This window comes from Nesoenas mayeri (genome assembly GCF_963082525.1).
Source record: "Nesoenas mayeri genome assembly, chromosome: 2".
Taxonomy (NCBI): domain Eukaryota; kingdom Metazoa; phylum Chordata; class Aves; order Columbiformes; family Columbidae; genus Nesoenas; species Nesoenas mayeri.
In genome coordinates, this window is record NC_137543.1 from 128,225,691 (window position 1) to 128,247,808 (window position 22,118).

At 40.4% G+C, this 22,118-nt stretch overlaps 2 protein-coding genes across 6 annotated transcripts in view; one reads left to right on the forward strand and one right to left on the reverse strand.

Annotated features, from left to right (window-relative positions):
* The window catches only part of TAX1BP1 (Tax1 binding protein 1), a 63,140-nt gene extending 62,667 nt beyond the window's left edge, over positions 1-473 (reverse strand). For 4 of the 5 annotated variants that reach the window (XM_080340050.1, XM_080340051.1, XM_080340049.1 and 1 more), the window contains exon 1: positions 355-473. The gene's annotated coding sequence lies outside the window, so the exon portion shown is untranslated. Of the gene's footprint in view, positions 1-35; positions 189-354 lie in introns of those variants that run through there. The other variant, XM_080340047.1, reaches the window with a different exon arrangement.
* Positions 474-17,673: 17,200 nt separating this feature from the next.
* Positions 17,674-22,118, forward strand: part of HIBADH (3-hydroxyisobutyrate dehydrogenase) — a gene marked incomplete at its 5' end in the record, with an annotated part of 81,702 nt that continues 77,257 nt past the window's right edge. Inside the window, one exon of the mRNA XM_080340592.1 lies at positions 17,674-17,755. Coding sequence (XP_080196718.1) covers positions 17,674-17,755 — 82 coding nt within the window. The remainder of the gene's footprint in view (positions 17,756-22,118) is intronic.

Genomic DNA, 22,118 nt, shown 5'->3' on the forward strand with positions numbered 1-22,118 from the left:
CTGCGCCCCTTCCCTACTCCCCTGCTCCGCCTCACCTGCTCGCCGCCGATCACCTTCGCTCCGGGCCTTCACCACGGCGGGGGAAGGGAAGGCAGCCCCGCCGCCTCCCACAGCACGAGCGCCCGGGCCTCGCGCAACGGCCCCACGGCGGCCGCGGGCTGCCCCGTTCTCCCCCGCCGACAACGACCGGCCCAAGACAGCTCAAGGGGGCGGGGAGGGCCGGCCTCCCAGTGGCGCAGAACCGAAGCCCGTGGCCTAACGGCCCCACCCGCCCCAGTGGCTGACGGAAGCCGGCAGGAAAGAGGGTGTCAGACCTGCCCGCTCCCCCAAGCCGGGCCCGGGAGGGCCCCTTACCTGGACAGGCGCGGAGGGCGCCGGGGACATCAACATGGGGCCTCCGCCATCAGCGCCTCACAGCCCCGCCCGCTCACGTCACTTCCAGCCCCGACCCTGCCCACGCGGGGGCGGGCCGGCGGGGAACCCGGAGCCGGAGCCGGATTCGGAGCCGGAGCCGGATTCGGAGCCGGCCAGGGGTTCCCGTCAGGCCCTCCCCGCCCCGCTTGAGCCGTCTCAGGCCTTCGCGCTGTCCCCCAGGCTCACACCTTCGGGGGGTCCAGAACGCCTGACCAGGGCTGAGTTCCCAGCGTGCACAGCGTTGTGCAGCTGTTAGTTCCATAAAGTTCTTTTGACCATTATATAAGCTCCTTCCCTTCATGGTTGCTATTACAATGTTATCTCTGTAATACTCATATACCCCAGTTTAATAATCTCCTCTATCTTACTTCCAAAACACAGATGTACTTGCATCTTGTAAGTTGCTACCATAGAGCTCCCAGCCTTTACAGGTCGTTGCAAGTCAACGGAGGCATAAGACAAGAGTAAGCATAAATGCTTACACACAGTTGTCCCCATTGTGTACATCAGTGGATGTCCATGAAAGTACATTACCTCATAAACACACTGAGTCTGTTGGATTTTCATCCAAAGTCGAGTCATAGATCATTTACCAGAGTAACAGGGCTGAGTAACAACAAATGGTGATGAGTGACCATCATGGGTATGTGGGACTTCTCCCACTTTGCCAAACGTTGGTTGCTGCACAAATCTTCAAGAGCACCTTTAGCTCTTTGCTACCGCTGCTTCTTGTTTTCACGTGTATTCTCAACAAACAGGTTACGTGGAGAGACATAATATTATTATTAGAATTTAAATTATATTATAGAATATTACAGAATTAACTATTAGAAGTATTGACTTAGGTTTTAGACAGGTTAAGCAGCTTTTTCATGGTCAGTCCTAACAGAAATGAAACTAAGCTGGAGCACAGAAACTGTCCTTTTAAGTAATTAAGATTATTCACTGTAATTGTTTCTGTTTCGTGCTTCTTATTCCTGAAAACAATCTTATGTCTTCGGGTGTATCAGAGGTTACTCAGTAATCCTTTGATTTGTTTACGCAATTAATAATCTCCTATCCATAAGTTCCATTTTCTATGGAAAGCAATAAATTCCCTGCATTGTACTAATAGCTCGTTTTAGAAGACACAAGAAGTATATATGCAGCACCCTCTCCTTTAAGACCATATCAATTTTTGTAGCAGAAAATGAAACTGGTATGTTAATGAGAAAAGCAATAACTATTCTAAGGAGGTGGGAAGAGCTATTTGTTCTTATCTCTGCTCTGCATTTCTTCTCTTCGCTGCTCTTTGCTCTGTATTACCTGATAAAGGGCTGTCTAAGAGTCACAAGACCCTGTTCTCATGTGGGCTGGGACTTGTGAAGAACTGGAGTTTACAGTCACTAGCTGGGGAATATCAATTTTGGTGACACTAACAAGTAGTTTTGCTTTCATTTAACACCATTATAATGCTGCTTTATGGGAATATAACGGGAAGTTTGAAATAAAAATGTTCTTTGGCAGCTAACGTAGTTTTTACAGTAAATGCTTGGAAAAAAATGTTTCATAATGAAAAAAACTGTTTCATAATGAAAAAAATTATCCCCAATTCTGAGTTTTTTAAGAAACTCAAGGTATTTCCATGCTCAGTTCATAATTGTTCATTCAGTCAAAAGAGTTAGTTGTGGTTTAGTCATAATTCAGTATTAAGTTATTATTTCTATTGATAAATGCAATGTAAGAGGTAAACTACCTATGCCAGTTGTCACATGTACAGTGTAAATATTAGGACAAATAAATCAAGAATAACTTTTTTTTGTACTTATATCCACAATTTCCAGGAAAAAAAAATGCATTTTAAAAGTCTATATCTTAGCCATATATATGTAGTGGTTATAATACATGTTAATATAAAAACAGTTCTTCAGTTGTTCAAATTAACAACATTTCTTACTGAAATACATGTTTGATTTAAGAAGTGTTCTCATGTATGTATTTGTATCTCAAGTTTAGATGCCAGACTTATCCCTTCAGAATTTATAGCTGTTCTACAGAAAGACAGTGCAGAGCCTCTTCTCATTTTGTTATTGCCGCTTTGAGAAATGAAGGACTCAAATGGACAAGTTGTGCACTGTGATCCCAGGATCAACAATCAATATGCTTCTACCAGTTCAAATAAAGATTTGGATCAAGAAAAATGTGATTGGAACTGGTGAAACTTGCACTTGCTCTGAGAAGTAATGATTGAGTGCCTTAATCAGTCTGAATTTTCTAGGCAGGGATCATGAGATACAATTTCCTGAAACTCATCCATGTGATATAAACCTTTTGGAAAAGCCTGCTCTTTCAGAAAAACAAACAAACAAACAAACAAACACAACACTTTTTCTATCTTTGCCTATATTCCTTGCAAAATATTTAAAACTGTAAAATAAATAAGTTTGAACAGCATTTCTAGTGAATCCCTTGTCTTGTGAGACTCTGTAATTACACTCTAAGACACTAATTCAATTATAAAAGCTTATTACAGGTATGACGGCAGTAATCCCATCTCCTTCTGACTTGATTTTCATCTTTCCAACCCCACTGATTTCAGTAATAGGAAATTGTTTTCATTCAAGACAGCATTTTACAACAAACAGTATACTTCCCATATATATCAGAACTGTACTCTATACACATAGAACGAGTGTTTAGCCAATATTTAGATTTTTTTTAAGGAAAAATGGTGAATGTCAAGTATCTTCTTGATGGAATTCTTGCTATATATGCCATAGAATCAGAACTGTGGAGGTTGGAAGGGACCTCCAGAGCATGTTGAAGGAGAATGTATTGCTCAGGGCCTTTCCTGGCCACAGTTTGTATATCTCCAAGGATGGAGATTCTACAATCACTTAGAGGACCTCTTCCAGTGTTTCAAAACACTCATTGTAAAACAAGTTTCTCTATATCAAATTAGAACTTCCCATGTTCCCATTTTATCTCTTGCCTTTTCTTCTTTCATTGTGCGGCTCTGAAGAGTTTGGTTCCATCTTTCTATACTCTCTCCTTAGCTGGTTGTAGATAGCAATAGAGTGTCTCTGTGGCCTTCTCAAGGCTGAAAAAAATCAGTTCTCTCTCATTTTGTGTCCGTATGTACAATTCCCAAAGAACATACGTCTCAATTTCTTGGCGAAAAACATTTCATCAGGGTATTTATTTGGAAATAAAAAGCTGGCAAAACCTTTTTCGTAGTGTCGCAATTTCTTAAGTGCATAAATATGAGGACAAATATACAATGGCAAATTAAGATTTTGATTTTGATAGGAAAAAAAGGTAAAAATGTATATGAATGCTGTAACTGGATTTGAATATTACTAAACACAAAATAAGTTCAAAATTCAGTCTGAGATGTGAAAATCCCTCTGCTTTGTGATTATACTGAGACTTTCTTTGCCAGGATAAGACTTAAGTCCCTCTTCAGGCACAAGATGAATGAGGAATAAACACTGTAAGCAGCTAACCAGAATTGCCAAAGGAAGTGTGGGGCAATTACAGACTCTTGGGGAACAGAGTTGAGCATGTTTGGAAAACTTCTACTATTTTAATAAGCACACTACCTTTTTAAACCTCTGAGATCCTTTAGCTATTTGTAGCCTTGAAATTAGAAATGGGTCCCCATCACATCTGTTTAACCTTGGATATATTTGAAGTGTTATTCAGATCCAGAGCATAGCATTTTTTCTGTTTACTTTCTGCATTACAGCCTGAACCAAAGCCATGATGAGTTTTGGATCCAGCCCTGAATTCTTCCCCTGAGGCCCATCTTTGCTTTGTATAAGCGACAGAGAAATTATATATTTCTAGTCTTTATTACCAAAGAAAGGTACTTTATGTTGTGGATTTTCAATCTGTTGGTGTGACATGGTGATATTGATGAAGTGTGCTAAGGAAATATTTCAGTTCTAATGATTTGATTTCATTTTGGTTTGACTCCTATTTTAACACTCCCAACGTTTAAAAGTATTGGCCATGTGAGATGTAAAAAATATATATTGATGTCACTAATCGGAAGCTCTTTCTGGTCACGTTGTAAAGCACACTTAATCAACTTCTTTAAGATCATGTTACAGAAAGCTATTAACTATACTCTTAAAACAGTTAAATAGTTATAAATAATGTTTTATATTATGGCTGACAACACTGAATTGCCCAGCATTTAAGGAAATCTAATCACAGGGCATGCAGACTTTGCCTTCCAGTAAGATGGCGTGGCAAAACTTTGGAACATATTAGAAATCACATACTATTGCTAACATTTCCTATTAAGGAGAAAGTCTCTCTTCGTATATTTTGGATTTCTTTTCCAACACTTAATTGCAGCTGATGAAGAAAAGCTATTCAAAAGCTGCCAGGATTTTTAAATCTGTATGAGTGAGATTGATGAAATTTGTGGGTTTTCCCAAAAGAGTATAGGTGAGAGCAGACATGTAAATTTTGTGTGTGTGTGTGTATGTATGTGTGTGACAGAGAGAGGAGAGAGCAAGAGCTTACTCCTAAGGTGTGAGACTTGGCAGCGCTGCACCGTACAATGGGCACAAGAAACCACATGTCTGTAAATGACCGCATTTGAATTGCTGTTATTCCACTGCTGGGTTACTGTATTGTTAAAGTGAAAAGGAATGTTTTTAATAAATGCAAATAATGAATTAAATGCTTGCACATACTGAGGCTTTACTCTCTGGTGTGTAATTAATACATGTGCACGGGAGACCCAGGTCTGGGGGAGTGTTTCATTTCTTATTTATGATGTTTGCAAGGTTTTTTTTTTCCTTCCAGCGTACCTCATACTGGCATGCACAGAACTGCATGTAAATGACCACTGAGTAGGTGTCACTTAAATCTTAGCAGATATAGAACAGGTAAATACCTTCGTTTTGTGTGCTTTGGTAGATTTACTGTTTCTCCCAGCCCTTTATCTTTGCTATCTGAAAGTAATAGGAAGCTCCCAAATGACCAACATTTTGTTTTCAGAGGCAGGAAAACTGCATGTGGCAGGAAACAAACAAGCAATGAGATTCCAAAGCTCTTGTACCTCAAGGCACAGTGCTTAACTCTGAGGGACTGAAAGCAAAAAGACTTTCCACAGCCACCTACAAGCGTTCTTCTTGTATCCCCTTCTGGGTCACCCTCCAGCACTGGCTGCCACCGCTGACAGAGCACAGATGTGTCTGTATCTGCAAGAAGCTTGGCAGCTTTCTGATTTTCTCTTAGTGGTACATATTTTTCTCAAAGGATCTAAAGATGTCTGAGCCCTCATACTAACACTGTCTCCTGGTCCCCTATCCTGGCTCTTGCAGTTCTTGTGTCTCCAGTGCTTTACTCGTTTTTCTCACTCCTTGGCTCCCTGAGCAGCTGCATCTTGTCGCATCATGTGCTCAACCTGGGGAGCTTGATGCTGCCTCACATCACCCTGCCCAGCCCAGTATCACCCAACCAATGCAGAATGTCATGCTCAGGCTTGATTTGGCACCAAGGAGAAGGTCTGTCAGGTCACACAGCGCCCTTGTGAGTGGTTGTGCCTGTCCTGGGGCTTGAGACAGTGACTTGTGCTGCTTTTCCCCATAGCTGTACGTTCAGCTTGGAGAGGGGTCTAAACCTCTTGTGTAGCTATTTGTACAGAAAACTTCTTGGTCAACAGATCTTGAGTAGAGGTTCTCACCTTCTCCTGCTGCTGGAGTTCTGAAATTCCTACATTATGAGTCCTTAAATGCCATGTAAAAATAATAACCATATGGTTACATACATTACATACAAATCAATTACTAGGAAGTACAGTGCTAAAATTAAAATCTGTCTTTCATTCATCCCCCTGATTATTTTTTATTCTATTGTATCTGTTAATATTGTACAGAGCAGAATGTTGCATTTGCTCTGCAAATTTACATACAGAAAGTAATGCAGTCTTTCTGATTTTATGTGATCAGCCCCACTTAGAAATTATAACTATAATTTTACCACACATATCCTATATTTTTTTAAAAAACGTTCATACCTTTTCTTATTTCACAAATTAATTTCCTTGTATAACGAATATTTTTAAAAGGCAGAATTCTACAGTGCTTACTTTTCTACAACTTTCTACAAAAAGAAACATTTAAGAAATGGCTCCTCCTTTTGCTAATAAATATTTTACATTATAATGTAACAAAGTTAGCAATATTGTCTGAAATGTGGTCACACGTTGTTGTGATTTGGAACTGGAATCTTTCAATCAAAATATGATTTACATTATTAATGTGGGTAACAACTCTTTTAAAAACACTGTAGTGTCACAGCAATGACATATGGCTGTAGTTCACTAGATGAGAAAGGATCTAGAGGGCCTGTAGTAAGTGTTTTGTACAAAACCACCATGGTTAGAATCTGTTTTACAGTGTGTATTTCAGCTGTCTCTACTGGCGTATGTCAGTGGGCAGCATTTGGTCTGTATATCTGCATATTTTGCATATACTATATTTGTGTTGAAGAAGACTTTTTAAGGTTTTATGAAACTGCCTGTTTAAATGCTACCAAGACCTCACCAAGCTTGCCAACAGTATCTGTTACTAATACTGCCTGTAAGTAGTGCAGCTTTCCCTTTAAATTAGGTGATAGAGGCATACGAGTCTGAAAAACAGCAAGTTATCGTCACAGTTTTTGAGAACTTTACCTATAATAAACCACACATTGAGATTTATTTATTTATTTATTTTCACATTCCCAGAATCCAGGCATTTTCTCTCCCTGTAAGAAGAGATGCCTAAAGCAAATTCAATCTGTAGCTCTCTCTCTCCTTCCCAGACCTTTGTTGACTTGCGGTCCCCATTCTGCTGCAATTAGTCAACTGCCAAGGGAGAGTTTATTGGCTGAATATTCTTCCTAGTCCTCTTCTAAATTCAAATAGACTTAGTTTTTGTTTTATTAATCACAGGGTTGCCAGTGCCAAATCAGCTCATTTGTCAATGGGAATTTGAACAAGCTTCCAAATGGTATGAATTCTTTCCCCACAAAAGAGCAGATTTTATGAATGGCACCGACTGGATGTCAAACATCATCCTGATTTGCCATTTGCGTATTGCTTTTTGACCATTTTACACCCAATATTTCACTTAGAAATCATTTATATCACAAGAACATTTGGCCCTCAGTGTTATTAGGTAGCATGAAATATACTCAGTGATGGTATGAAAGTTATTTCCAGTAGGGCTTATGCAGAACAGCTGAGCAAGTACAACCTCCTGACCTCAAAGTGTTTGTTTACTGGGAACTATATTCCAATTCTTTAAATTTAATCTGTCTTGGACCAGACTGACATTCCCCTGCTAGATTTATTGTATCTCTGGAGGCTATTACAAACACAACATTGTCACTGCTTATCTAATAAAATGATAATAGGATTATATTACTTCACTGATAATGATACATTTATGTTCATTTTTAATAGTAACAAACCAAAGTTTGATTTCTTGTTCGGTGAAGATAATGTGTTACTGGGGGAAGGGGGCAAATAAACCATTTAAAAAGTTGTGGGTTTTTTTCAAACAAATCAGTCATGGAAAATATTTTTTAGTCCTTCTTATTTGTAAATCAAAACTTCAGTTTGTGTACATAATCAGGCATGCTATGTCAGTTTTACACAAATAATAATAATGAGGAAGTCTGACTCAGGAAACTCTGGTTTTCCTAAATCAACATCTCTGGATTTTGGAAGACTGTAACAGTTTTTCTTGTGTATCTTTTCCTGGAAATTGTCAGACATCAAAAGGCAGGCACAACAGACCAGATTTGCATTCCAGTTATACTTAATTATATTCAAGGTGTCCATAGTACAGTAATTTGCTTTTAGTGGTAGTCTATTTATTTATTTAGTAGTAGTTATAGTATTAGTAGCAGTACGCTTTAAATCATAGCCAAGTTTTAGTTTAGTACTGTGTTTTAAGGGGAGGCTCTTAAATGTATTTCTCAACTAGATTTAACTGGTTACTTTTCGTGTAATCAACATCTCTCTTTGTAATGTATGCTCTTTATCTCCCAGCTGAGACCAAACCAAAAAAAAAATTGCTTTTTAATTTCAGTAAGTTGTACAGTAACAAATGGTTTGCATTTTCTTAGTTTAGGAAAGCAAATTATTACATCTTTCATTTTTTTGTGGTTGTTTTTGTTTGGGGTTTTGCTTTTGTTTTGTAGAGCTCTGACAGTATAATGCCAACCTTTACCAAATTATCCTATTGTTTTGGTAACCAACACCCTAGTGACTCTGCTCTACTGGAATTCATATCACAGCACAGATGAAGCATGGATCATTTTTTAAATGAACAAACAGCATATTCCTTCTAAAAAGTATTGTTTTCTGATAGTTTCTTCTACAATTTTTCACTGCAGCTGACTATTACTTTTCTTGTGTTGTTACTTTAAAATAACCTACAAAAATAGTCTGCATTAGGGAAGTGCATACATAACAGAGAATAAAAACAAAATTAATGATAAACAAGCTATTCCATAGGTATGCATGCCACATGGTGAAATTATAGCGCTAGACTTAAACTAAATGTGTGGTTTGTATTTACGAATCTTAAATATTACATAAAGTGTAGTTGTGGATGGGTCTTGATAGATAAAGATCTGTTGCTGAATTAGTCAGGCTCAAAGGTATCTCAAGGCCACTTCGAGAACAGAGTCTGCTGTGAGAAAGAGAGGTGTTCCACAATCACCCAGGTCCTGGCGTGGCGTGAATCATCGGACCTATCATCAGTGAGAGTCCAGAGCACGGACAGCCCACGATACTCATTTAACGAATCCATGCTTGGAGCGTGGACGCGTGATTAGAATATAGTTACGTATATAAGGAGACTTGTTTCTGTAATAAATGGCTTAGCGTGATTCACATTGAATCGACTTGTTTTGCTTGGTCCTTATCTCGCTCTACATGTAGTAATCTTAATTTTTCAATAGGGCAGAAAGGAGAATTGTTAAAATAAATATTCTGCAGCTAGTGGTCTCGTATCAGTTTACATTCCAAATCTTCACCTTACAAATACCTTTCAAAAATCTTTCAGTCAGTCTAGGCAAGGCAGGCGATATAGACAGTACAAGATCACAATAATTGCAGTAGTTTTGTCTTTGTGTGGAACAGAGGAGATACGTTGATCCACATTGATTTGTGTGCACTTCTTGTAAGAGTCTTCTCCGTCCTTTTGCACATAAAGTTGATGTTTCCTATATCCTCTTTATAGCTAAAATTCCAAAGGAATTAAATTTATTATTAACTGCATGTACAAAACATGTAAAATTGAGTCCAAATTTTGCAACCAAATATAGAAAATAGAAGCTGGTTCTTTTGTGTTGAATTATATTACTTAAGTAACAGTGTCTCTTTGTTGAAAGTTAATTAATTGCTCTCTTGACCTGCAGGAGGTTATGTTCCTGGGTACTAACTCTACTAGCAAGCAAGTGATGAGGAATATCCCCTAATACACATTAGTTCTCTGGGGACCTTATGGTGCTTCCTCTAAAATCAAGAAAAAAAAAAATCTTAATAATCTCAATAGGAACAAGATCACCTCCCATTTTGGCAAAGCCAAGACTTTGCTCGGGATCATGCCACATAAAGAAAATGTTTCTGAAGCAATGTGCTTTACGCTTTCGTGTAGGAAAACCCAAGGACTGAGTTATTGCCAGGATTCCTCTTTCTGTATCATAAGGAGGTTAGTTCCGAATTTTACCAGAGTAATGTGAGGTTGATGCTTTCAAATTGATATACAAAATTTGGGTGGAAAAAAAGGTACCTATTTTTTCTGTGTTTTATATGCGTGCATCTTTTCCTGGGCAACAATTACCTCATGCTTACTCAGGCCCCTCAAGTTTGAGACCAGCTTACCATGTAACTTCTCCACACTGCTTTTCCACACTGCCCTATCACATTCATTTTCTTTTCCTATGTCAGTACGCCATCAATGGTAGACGGGCATTGAGTGACTGTTTTGTGCAATTCCCACATCAGTATGTTCTATATGTAGTGCATTACAGGTAGAAGTCTAAATAAAATTATCATGGCTGATATCACACATTTATCATATATACCAATATTTCTTCTGGACTTTGTTTCCTTTCACAGCTGCTTTTGCAAAATCTGTTCATCTAAATCTGAACCAAAGTCATCCTCCTCTTTGCATTTCTATGTCATGAGAAATAAGCATGTAAAAAGAAGGTATTGTACACAAACATCATCAGATTCTAAATAAATTAAAATAATCTGAAATGGATTTTTCAGTTAAAACACAAAAAACAATAGCGAATTGCCATGGGATGCTATACAGAACCTTACACTTAGAATTTTTTTTGAGATAATTTTCCAAATGGAACAGCTCTATATTGTTCATGGTACAATCTATACACAATCACCAACATACAACATCCTACTCATTTGTGAAAGACAGTAGTGATTGAATTTGCTCATAACCAGGACTGTGAGACATTTCATAAAGCAAAATGCTGTGATTAAAAGGACTTGTTCTCCACAGCATTTTCCAATGAAATTCATCCAGCTAAAGTATCTCTATTGCATTTTACTTGGGTGGGATTTTGAAGAGAACTTGAATGAGACGATTGAATTCTTCTGGGAAACGGGTACTTGAATCTCTTCAGCTCTTCCAAGAAACCCAGTCAGCACAGTCTAGCCTAAACATCTTAATGGGATTTATCAGGGCTAAAAAGAGGGCAAAAAACTCTGGTGCTTAACTGAAATTGGTATCATTTAGTACAAATACATATGCATTGGTACCCTGCCATAACCTGCCCTTTCTAACATTCGCCTCATGTCCCAGTGAGATGCAACCACTTTCCAAACTACAGTGCAAATGCTTCTGACAAAACAGAGAGTGAATGTTCATACCAAAACAAAGTTTCTATGCTCCCCTAGGGCAATACATTCACACAGAAGCCTGGAATTTGTTCCCGTTAAGTATATGCAGTATTCAGAATATCACACATAGTCAGGTCAGGGTTGATTACCAAATAACATAATGCTGCAGAATATATCATACAATTCAGCAAGAAATAAAGCTGTTCAGATTACACAAGTTTTTGTTTTATGTTTGGTTGGTTGTGTTTTGTTTTTGTTGTGTGTGTGTGTGTGTTGGTTTGGTTTGTTTTCAGTAGGCAAAAATAACCACTTGCGTTGATATTTATACATTCCAGTTAGTTATCTAGTGAAGTGCACACAGCTAGGAAATGAACACTGCTCCAAGAATTCCAACTCAAATATTTACAAGTGTGAAGAATGTCTTATGTTGGACACAAGGTCCGTCTAGCCCAGTAGTCTGTCTCTAGAAGTGACCAGTCAGAGAGGAAATATGCAGAGATATTTCTCTGGAATGCCCTTCCAGCTCCAACTATTTGCAGCTCAGGAATTCCTGAGCAGCTTCACTGCACTTTTATTGCATTTTACAAACATTATGAAAGCTCTCCTATGTAGATAAGTAAAGGCAACATATGCAAGATGAAAGGTTAGAAGGAGAAATAAAACACTGTAGACTTGGCTGCCAATTTATTTTGAATCAAGTCTCAAATGTACTGTTGCATCCACTGCGGTTTCTTTTGGCTACACTAAGTAGTGTCAATGTCAAATTTAAATATCACTCTGCAACAAGGGTCCTATTTTATAGGTCTCGTATGCTTGTAACTCTTGCTAAATTCAGTGAAAATTGTGCTTGGTTATCAACCCAGACTATAAAACTCTATGTCCTGAAAAGGAAATCTTCATAAATTAATGAAAAAATTAAAAAAACCCCACCTGATCAAATGTCATTATCCCACATCAATAAAGTTACAGTCAAGAGCAGACTCTAAAAGTGAACATAAATACCCTTAGTGTAACATGACATAGTGCATATATTTCCATTTGCTTTCCTTATTAAGGGAAAAAAATCCCTAAATCTAATAAAATTCAAAAGGACCTAAATATGCTATAAATATCCTGCATTTGTAGGAGGATTTTTAATTATTTGTTTTGTCTTCCCATATGAAACCTTAAAAGTAAAGTAAGATGGCCACTTTTCCAGCACTAAGAATAAAAATAGTAGCTTTCTTATTTTCTGTTTATTTACATGTTTATGTTTCTCTACATATCCTGGAACTTAATGGGCACACAGTACCAACAGGTAGAGAACTACCTACGTACTAATGTACTGTAGCACATCAACAGCAGCTGCTTTCTGTATTACGAGTGCTCTGACAAGTTCTCATGTTTTAACACCCATGTTTTAATGTCACAAATGTTAAGAAGCACACCTAAGTCTACGCATATTTCTTACAGCGTGAGAAAATAAATGTCAGTCACTTAAATACCAAGGTTTATATGTACAATGTCACTAAGCATTCATTGGGTAATGTTGTAAGTAAATATACACAAGTTTTTGATGACCTTATGAGGTGGGATATAGGGATACAGGGCATGCAGTATGAAAGTGCTGTACCTTTTTCTCCACATTTCTCAAATGCTGCAGAAATGTGCCAGTAGCACTCTACAAAGCAAGGTGATATGGTAACTATGCATTAATAATAGCAAGGCAATGTGGCTTAATGAACATGCTAATAATGGTAATGGGTGTGACATGGTTATACGATGAGAGTGAAGAAAGTTGCGTTTCCTTTCCCTTTTCTGTCACTGACGTGTTGTGTGAGACTGGGAACCTCATTAGTCTTCCCATGACCAAGAACGTGGTTTTACATTACCAAGACCAGTAGTTTAGGAGCTGATTTAAGAGCTTTCCAGCTTGGCCCATTCAGTGAGGATCAGCATGTGCCAGTGCAAGCACTTTTTGATGATGTGAAAAGAATGAAAAGGTGCAGGTTAACAGCAGTCACAGCGGCACACCTGAGAGGGCCGTAAACTGTAATGCAGAGGTGGGGATGAGCAGGTGGGGCAAAACCAGTGAGGATTTTTTTTAAATCATGCTCATTTCACAGGTCCACTATGGAAAGGTGTCAAAAAACAACTGAACTGACTGGACTGACTGGGGGTCCTGCAGGTATATCTAGGTTCAGGGAGCAACTGACTTAAATGGCTTTGGCAGCTAAAAGATCAGTTCTTATAATGACATTTATACTCTTTTTTATATAGCACTATAAGATTTACTGATGAAAACAAATACAGGCCATTTATATGTTTATGACTTGTCATTCTCATATACTATTTTTATGCTATTCTTTTTGATATGTTGTACAAACTGAACTCTTTACTTACACTAGAGGAACAAGAAGGCTAGCAAGTTTTCCTTAGGAAAAATAGTTCTTGCCTGCCATAATCAGTCAGATATTTTGAGGTCTCATTTCATGCCTCAATCATGAGGCTGGCATTACTGCTTGTAAGATACAATACACCATTGACAGAACAAAACTTTAAAGCCAATTAAATGTTGGCAATCTTCCTACCATTGGCAAAGGCACACTTGTTAACAGTTCCCCTTTGTGGCATGTTTGCGGTACAGTCACTGATTTCTGGAAACCTTTTTTGGCACTTCAATGTATTTTAAAATATCTAATGAGTTGGGGTTTTTTTTATAGACAACTTTAGATTTTACTTACATTACTTTAAAGCATTTTACTTGAAAAAATAGGGGTTGTATGCACTCAAATGAGGTATGTATCCCCATTTTTAACACAAGGAAAATTAATAATTTGTAGAACCAAGCTATACAAGTAATAATTTATTTACATGTTAACTAGTTAACGATTTCAGAATAATGACATACACATCTTTATGAAACACTATCTTACTAGGTGTGAGTAAGAAGATACTGCTGCTTTGTTGTGGAAAAAGAAAAAACGCCACCATCACCACCAAAAAACAGAACATTTTTATCCTGGGTTTTAATATCAGTAAAAGCTTTCATGGCTATTTACTTAAAAGTATTTTGAAGTTAACAAAACTTTTTTTCTTCATTTTATGTGGGAAGAATGTTATTAGGTTGGCAAAGAATAAGAAATACACAAAACAAAATTAACCAGGAAGGCTTAATTTATAGTGAGATAAACTTTTACAAAAAGCAAAATTATTTTTAACAAAATGAGCTAATTTTACTATAAGCCCACTGAAAGTACAAACATCTCTAGAGTGCATTGTGGAGAAAATAAAAAACACAACAACACCATTAATTTAATTTTCTGTTTCCTCCTGAAAATGCTCTGCAGTGTGGTGACCCTGCACCATCTGGTCCCGCAAATGCTTCCTTCCCGTGCTGGCTACCTTAGAGGTACTAAACCACTAATATCCATTGCATCAGTGTTCATTATATGAACAGAGATTCCATTCAGTCTAATGTCAGGTATTTCATCTGTCTGCAAAAGCATGTTCTGTACAAAAGAAATGTAAAAACTATAGTAAGTTAACAGCAGACATGTCTGTAACAATAGTTAGTCACAGGTATTTTGGCAAAGTAATATAAGGCTGAGTCTACTACACTTCTATCAATAGGACTTTCATTTTTTCACATTCTCATCCTTTGTTTGCAAGTGTATTTTTATTATGCTGGTACAAAGTGAAATTCTCCTCATACACATTTTAAACAAATAATGTTTTATTTATATCTACACAAATAAAACCCTCTTAGACGTGATACATGTCTAGAAAAAGATGCAGCTATGTAGGTAAAGCTGCATCTTGTAATGAGGGTTAAAAATCTGAATGCAAGGACCACATGTAGTCCACCACACTGATCCACCTCTCTATTCTTAAGCCATCAAAATGTTAAAATTAATTATTATTCTAACTCAGTTCATACTTGGTAGGAATCTACAGCCAATTAGAGAAGGGTCAATGACTCTGAAAATGTAAGGCAGTGAAGAACCATACCGGAAGGCAAAAAGAACCCCCAAAACAACAAAACCAAAAACCCCACAAACCAACTACAAAAACCCATTATCAAAGTTCTGTGTGACTACATATAAAATTCAGGTTTTAATGTCTTCCAAAGACCTTATTTGGACTACATTTTAGTACAGATTTCAGCCAGTATCGCTGTATTGATGAGGAATTACACTCCTCCTCATCCCAACAAAATTTGTGCTCAAGATGGTTGTCAATCTCATCCCCATTGAGGAAAAAAGTAAACATAGCTCAGTAGCTTCATTCACTTGGCACACTTCAAATGGCACAGTGGAAGAGACATGTGTGCTTATGAAAAATATTGGTATATATGAGTTGCTGAGGCTTCAAATGGTTTGCAAAGTGCTTACAAATTAAAGGGTTTCTGGTTTTGTGTGTCTCTTTCCATTGCCTTAGCTGCAGAGATCTTTTTTCCTTCTCAAGTCATACTTAGTGCTCAGCTGAGAGGCATCAAGAGAAAAAAGCAACTGGGTGACAGTTCAAGATCAGCCTGTTGAGTGGTAGTACTTGGTCATGCCAGAGTAAAGCTACTGTATAATCACAGCCTTCTTCACTGCCCACAAAATTCCTTTATGTCGAGCTGGGTTAATTTAACTGTGTGTCATCCATTGCTTTATAGGGCCAAATATAAAAAAATATAGCGTGGTACTGAAGAAGAGTCAGGCTCATACTGTGCTAACATATAACTGAGTTAATAGTTGACTTAAAGAGACCTGAAATCTATTACAGATTACATTTTCCCAGAAGTCTGTGATACTGCCTGACAGGTACAAAAAAAACCTCCGATGTCTCAGAAGTAACCTAATCATTGAGGGAGTACTCAGCATTTCTCCACAACAAATTCAGGCAAGTTTTGCTGTCAGGAAATTAACTATTTTCTTCACAAGAGAGAAAGGTGGCAGTTGCAGGCCTGGCACTGAAGCCTTGTTCTGAGGAGGCAGTGAACCTGCTGGAAAGCAGCACTGCAGAGAAGGACTTGGGAGTTCTGGTTGACAACAGGTTGACCATGAGTCAACAATGTGCCCTTGTGGCCAAAAAGGCCAATGGTATCCTGGGGTGCATTAAGAAGAGTGTGACCAGCAGGTTGAGGGAGGTTCTGGTGAGGCCCTGGTGAGGCTGCATCTGGAGTGCTGTGTCCAGCTCTGGGCTCCCCAGTTTAAGAAGGACAAGGAATTACTGGAGGGAGTCCAGCAGCAGGCTACAAAGATGATTGGGGGTCTGGAGCATTTTTTCTCATGAAGAGAGACTGAGAGACCCGGGTCTGTTCAGCCTGGAGAAGGCTGAGAGGAGATCTCATCAATGTTTATAAAAATCTCAAGGGTGGATGTCAAAAAGATAGGACCAGACTCCTTTCAGTGGTGCTCATCAATAGGATGAGGGGCACAGACTGAAGCATAGGAGGTTCCATCTGAATATGAGGAAAAACTTCATTACTTTGAGGGTGCCAGAGCACTGGAACAGGCTCCCCAAAGAGGTTGTGGAGTCTCCTTCTCTGGTCACATTCAAGACCCGCCTGGACTAATTCCAGTGCAGTCTACTCTAGGTGAACCTGCTTTAGCAGGTGGGTTGGACTAGATGATCTCCAGAGGTCCCTTCCAACCCAAACCATTCTATGATTCACCTGTCTCCAGCCTGCCCTCCTTTAGAGTCTGGCCTGCTCCCTCACACTCCTGCAGGGCCTGAAACTCCCCCTGACTGACAGCGAGGTCTGAGTCCTGTCAAGTGCTGTGCTGTGGCTGAGCAGCACAGCTCTTAATTGCTCGTTCAAACACAAATGTAATCGATGTCGATGAGCCCCGACAGGCCTTCGGGAACCGCGCTCTAGGCAGGATCAAGCCGGCCAGGAGCTCCAGCGCCCATTTGCCTCGGACCGGGCCGCGCGTCCCCCAGCGTCTCGCACCACAAACCGCCTCCGCCAAAATGCGAGCCCTGCCTTCCGGCCCTCCCCGCAGACAAGCGGCCCTCCCGGCGGCGAGCAGGAAAGGGAGGCCGCACCAGTCAGGCACAGGCAAGTAGGAGGGCTGGAAGGAAACGCCTCCCGCGGGAAAGCCACAGGCAGCGAGATACAGTTACCCACCACCCCGTCGCCAGCTCCGCTGCCCCAATAAGGAGCCCCATCGCCTGCCCGGCCCCCGCCCCGCCCCGCTCCGCGCTCCGGGAGAGGGGAGCGGGGCCAGCCCCATCCGTTACGGGGCGGCAGGCGGGGCCGGCCGGCCGCGGAAGAGACGAATGCGCGCTCCCATTGGCCGGGTCCCGCCAAGAGGCGTCTGTGGTTGGCTGGCGCAGCTGCCGCTCCCAGCGCGCGGGCGGCGGTGTCGAGGTGCCAGTGCGGGTGGCGGCCGGCCGGAGGTCACTCGGCGCGGGGGCGCAGCATGGCCGCGGCTGTGGTGCTCGGGGGACCTGCGGGCTGGTGGCGCTGGCACAGGCGGGTGCGCGCCGCCCGCGCGGCGATGGGTAAGGAGCTGCCCCTCCCCTCGGCTCCAGCGGCTCCGCTCTGAGCGCCGGGCGGTCGTCGCCGCGTGGGGAAAGGCCGGGCCTTTCCAGGGGCTTCCCGGGGAGCGCGGCTGCCGCGCTGCCCTCGGCGGCCGCGGGCCATCCGCGCCTGGCAGGCCCCGGAGCCGCCCCGCCGTGCGGCGCCCCCGGTGAGGGCCCCCAGGGGAGCGCTGCGGGGGTGATCACCGGCACGGCGCGCTCCCGCCGCTGCGGTGTCTGGGGCCGTGCGGGAGCTTCGGAGTGGCGGAGCTCAATAAATGTTCTCACTCATTTGCTTAAAACAGCGTGCCTGGAAACTGTCAGAGCCCACAAGCGTTTCCTGTGGCACCAGTGACGTGTTAGCAGTACCTGTCACCTAGGTTTGGGCAGTTCAACCCTCTCCATCATTGTATCCGATTGTTTTCCTTAAATCCAGTGGTGCTTCCTCCTGTTCCAGCTCCACAGGTACTGGCTCGCACATGTGGTTGATCCATGGGCAGTGGAAGGAGCAAACGCCTTTAAATGTCCTGTGGGTGCAGATGGATGAAGAATGTACCTGCAGAACCGGAGCCCAGACCTTTTCCCTTTTCTAATGTGGAAACCACTCTCCTGTTTACAAGCATTTTGGCTGCTGAAGTAGATAATTGAAAATATATCTTCAGTAGTTTTTTCAGGCTCATTTCAATAGCTGTCTGTTGCTCATGTAGGTTACTTTATAGTTAGGCTACAAACAAATAGGTGTAGACTTTCCAAGTAGTGAAGTGGAAGAAATACATTATTTTAAATGGTATAAGCTTCTAAAATCTTGACACTTAACAGAGCATTTCAGGAATTATTTAATTACTTTTAAGTAACTCCTTAAAAACTGTAATTCCCCTTTTAACCTCATTGAAACAGATCAAAGTGTTTGACACAATTTTGAAACTAGCTTTCAGTGTTGGTTTTGCTCGACTCTGTCTTCTGCTAATGCATGATTTGTTTTTCATAGCTGCAGCTCTAGTGTGGTGCTACGTAATAGCTCAGGTGCAGCAGGTGTACTGGTCACATGGTAGTAAAGTTAAATACCAGAGACCTGTTTGAGTATTTGGTACCTTTTGTGACACCATGATTGAAAGCAGTAGATTTCAATGTATTTTGAACTTTTGGTGCTTGGTAGCTGTCAGATATTTCTGCAAGAGCTTTGAAATCTGCTGTCTATGTCAATGTTCCAATGGTCATGTTTAATGTAGAGAAGATGGAAGGAATCTCATTTCTTGGTGTAAAAAGCAACCCAAAACACTGCACTAGCCCTTAAAGTTGAAAAATATAGTTTGTCTTTGCCTGAAGACCTGAGTGAGAAATTGTGACTAAGGAGAAATAGTGACTCTCCCAAGAAACTTCCATAGCGCAGAATCTCACACGCAGCATTTAATCTCTCACTTAGTCAGTAGTGACTACGCTGAAAGTCCTGTTGACTCTGAGGAGTGTTTATGGGATGAAGGTCTAAGCATTAAGCCTTCTTAACTGCTAAGCTCTACTGCTTAGTTATATGTCGAGGTTTCCTTATTCCAAGTGTGTTTATTCAGTTTGCCATCCTTTTCTTTAGTTTTGACTCATCTTAGAGTTGTTGTTTGAGTAGTGATTTCATCAGCTGTCAATTTGAGTAAAACGGCATCCCAGTGTAGGAACTCAGCCAGCTTGAGGGCTGTCCATCACCACCGCTTGGTTAGCAAGGGGCTGTCTGAGTCATTTATTGAATGCTGTTTAGTTACTTGGTCAGTTGCTCTTTACAGCTGGCACAGACCATGATGGATTATTTCCTCTGTATGTTTATACCAGAGGCTGTTAAATCATCTGGGAGGAAAATAGCTGAGGAGAGATTTTGAAGGAGCATCTTGGATATGTATGTTTGTGTATGGATGGTGTTGGATGGAGACCATGTAGTCCTGTGATCTGCTGCTGGCAGTCACTGGCAAAAGTCATGGAGAGGGTATACATGACCTTACTTAATAATACTTTTTGATGAATGTGGATAAATCCTTCCTGGGGATTGCTAGGGAGGATGAAGTGAGAGTTAATGAGGTATTGTGGCGAGAAAGGAAGATTTTCTGGTGAATGAAGATTTATCAGCTGAGGGAGCTGTTCATCAAAGAAGACACTACCCTGCTAGATAACGAAAATGTCCCTACAAATAGTTTTGGTTGAGTAGTAGAGACCCATTCAGTTAATTATTAAATAGTACTTTTGTTGATGCAGGAGCTGTTGAATGATTCCATGCTCTGGTGCAGAGAAGCATTAATTACTAAGCAAGGATTATGACAGAAAGACCTGCTGCTCTGAAGGCTAGCACATTAGTTAATTAAGGGATCAAATGTACAGTTGATATTTTTTTTAGATGACAAGTACATACTACATGTTTTTGTCTTAATGTATTAGCAAACAGTTAGAGAGGTATAGCTACAGATAAGAAAAATGAGGTAAGACGACTCTTGACTGTTACAAGCGAGCATGTCTGCTTTTCATCAGCAAACCTTTACAGAGGCAAGGAAAAGCAACTAGGTCGTTTTCAATGTAAAGCTGGCCAAATGTAGAGTTGTAATCTTCTTAAATTATGATTTTGGCAGAGTGCAATTCTCAAAATCCTTGCATAACCTTTAAAAGTCTGTGACCCTGGGGCAATTTAAATTCCACTGGCAAAAGCTTCCAGGAGGAGAAAGACCTGATTCTGCCTGTGTACAGCTGGCCTCTCTCTATCATCTGTATTTCTCCATCTAGTTCCCTCCAGGATCTAGTTCAGTAGAGGTTTTATGAGTTTCCATAGAGAAGGCTGCACAAAACACAGAATCTCTCTCTGATCCTTTCCTTGAAAGCAGGAAGGAGAAAGAGATCATGTCTTCCATCGTACCAGAACTTAAGATGCTAAATTAACGTCAGAATCCTTCATTTAGTGGCTCAAATTGATTTGTCATCATGTTTCCCTCTCCTTGTCAAGTTACTTCATATGCAACTGTACTTTCTCATAAAGCTCTGAGCCAAACCAGCAACTTCAGTAGCTGAGCTTCCTCTGGGCATCTTCCCCTGCTCCTGTTACATCTCACCTACTGGGTTGGAAAAGAGCTCAAGGTTCATTGATCCAGAGAGATCAAGAATATTAATATGACTTGCAGCCACTCTGGTTAGGAAATTCGTATGGGACAGGAATATGTGAGCCGTTATCCCCTGTGCCAGATTTATTGGTTTCATTTGACTGTGGAGCTAGGAATTCCATCCCAGGAGCTAGACATTTTGGTGGATATGCTTCAAAATAGATTTTATAAAAACAGAAAGTAAGTCATACAGGTGAGATTACAATTTGAGAGTTACTGGTTTCTCAGTGCTGTTTTTGGCCAGTTAGACTGTGCTTTTCTTCAGAGTACAAGCGTGTTGGACCTTCTCCAGCTCTGCTGTCTGTGGTCCTGCTCAGCCATTAGCTCTTTTTTGTTTGAATACAAAGAGGTGTCCTCTGCACTGTGTATTGTAGTGCCTGTGCAGTCTTTGCAGTATTTGCAGTGAATTCAAGGCACTACTGGACCTGAAATGCTTTCTTGAAAATGTAAGAGTCATTACTTTGGAAGATAGTTTAAGATGAAATATAAACATATGAAATGAGCTAAACTTCTAACTGTCATCATTCGGATTAAAAAGAAAATTGCATTCAGTATCCTTACATAGAGGCTTGAACAGACAAGTTTTAGGCCATTGACAGGCCAGATATTCTAAAGACAGGTTTGCAATCTGTACATTTCTGAATTTACTCTCTTAATGGATGTATTTTGTTCAAGAAAAGGCATTCAGATATTCGTAAACTTTCCCTGATATTTTTAATTAAATTATTTTTGAGGTAATATTCTCATGAAATTGTAGATTAGGTCAAGTGCTTCTATTTTAAGCTGACTTTTCAAAGAAAAACATTTTAATCTGTATTGTCTGTAAGTGCCCAATATAGCAAGAGGGTCATAAATTGATCCTTCTCATCAATGGAGTCTTCATAGGCAAAGGGCTCTGTGAGCACACATTCCCTCAAAAGAATAATGAAGGATCTCTTGAGAAAAAAACAAATCCTTTGGAGTCAGCATAGCTGTAGTTGGTTTTGCTTGATCTATAGATTAACCCGTGTTGCTGTTTCTGTTCCCAGTGAAGGAGAATTAGTTTCAGATAGTACCGGTGATTATTTTAAAAGTAGCTTCTATTGCTCCTACTTCTGATGTTCTGCCCTCTGTCAGAAATTGGCTGTGGACTGGGCATTTTTCCAGCCATGTGATCACAGCAGGTTACTGTAGGTTTTATGGCTGAAGTAAAATGGACTCGGTACCACAGGGACAGTTTC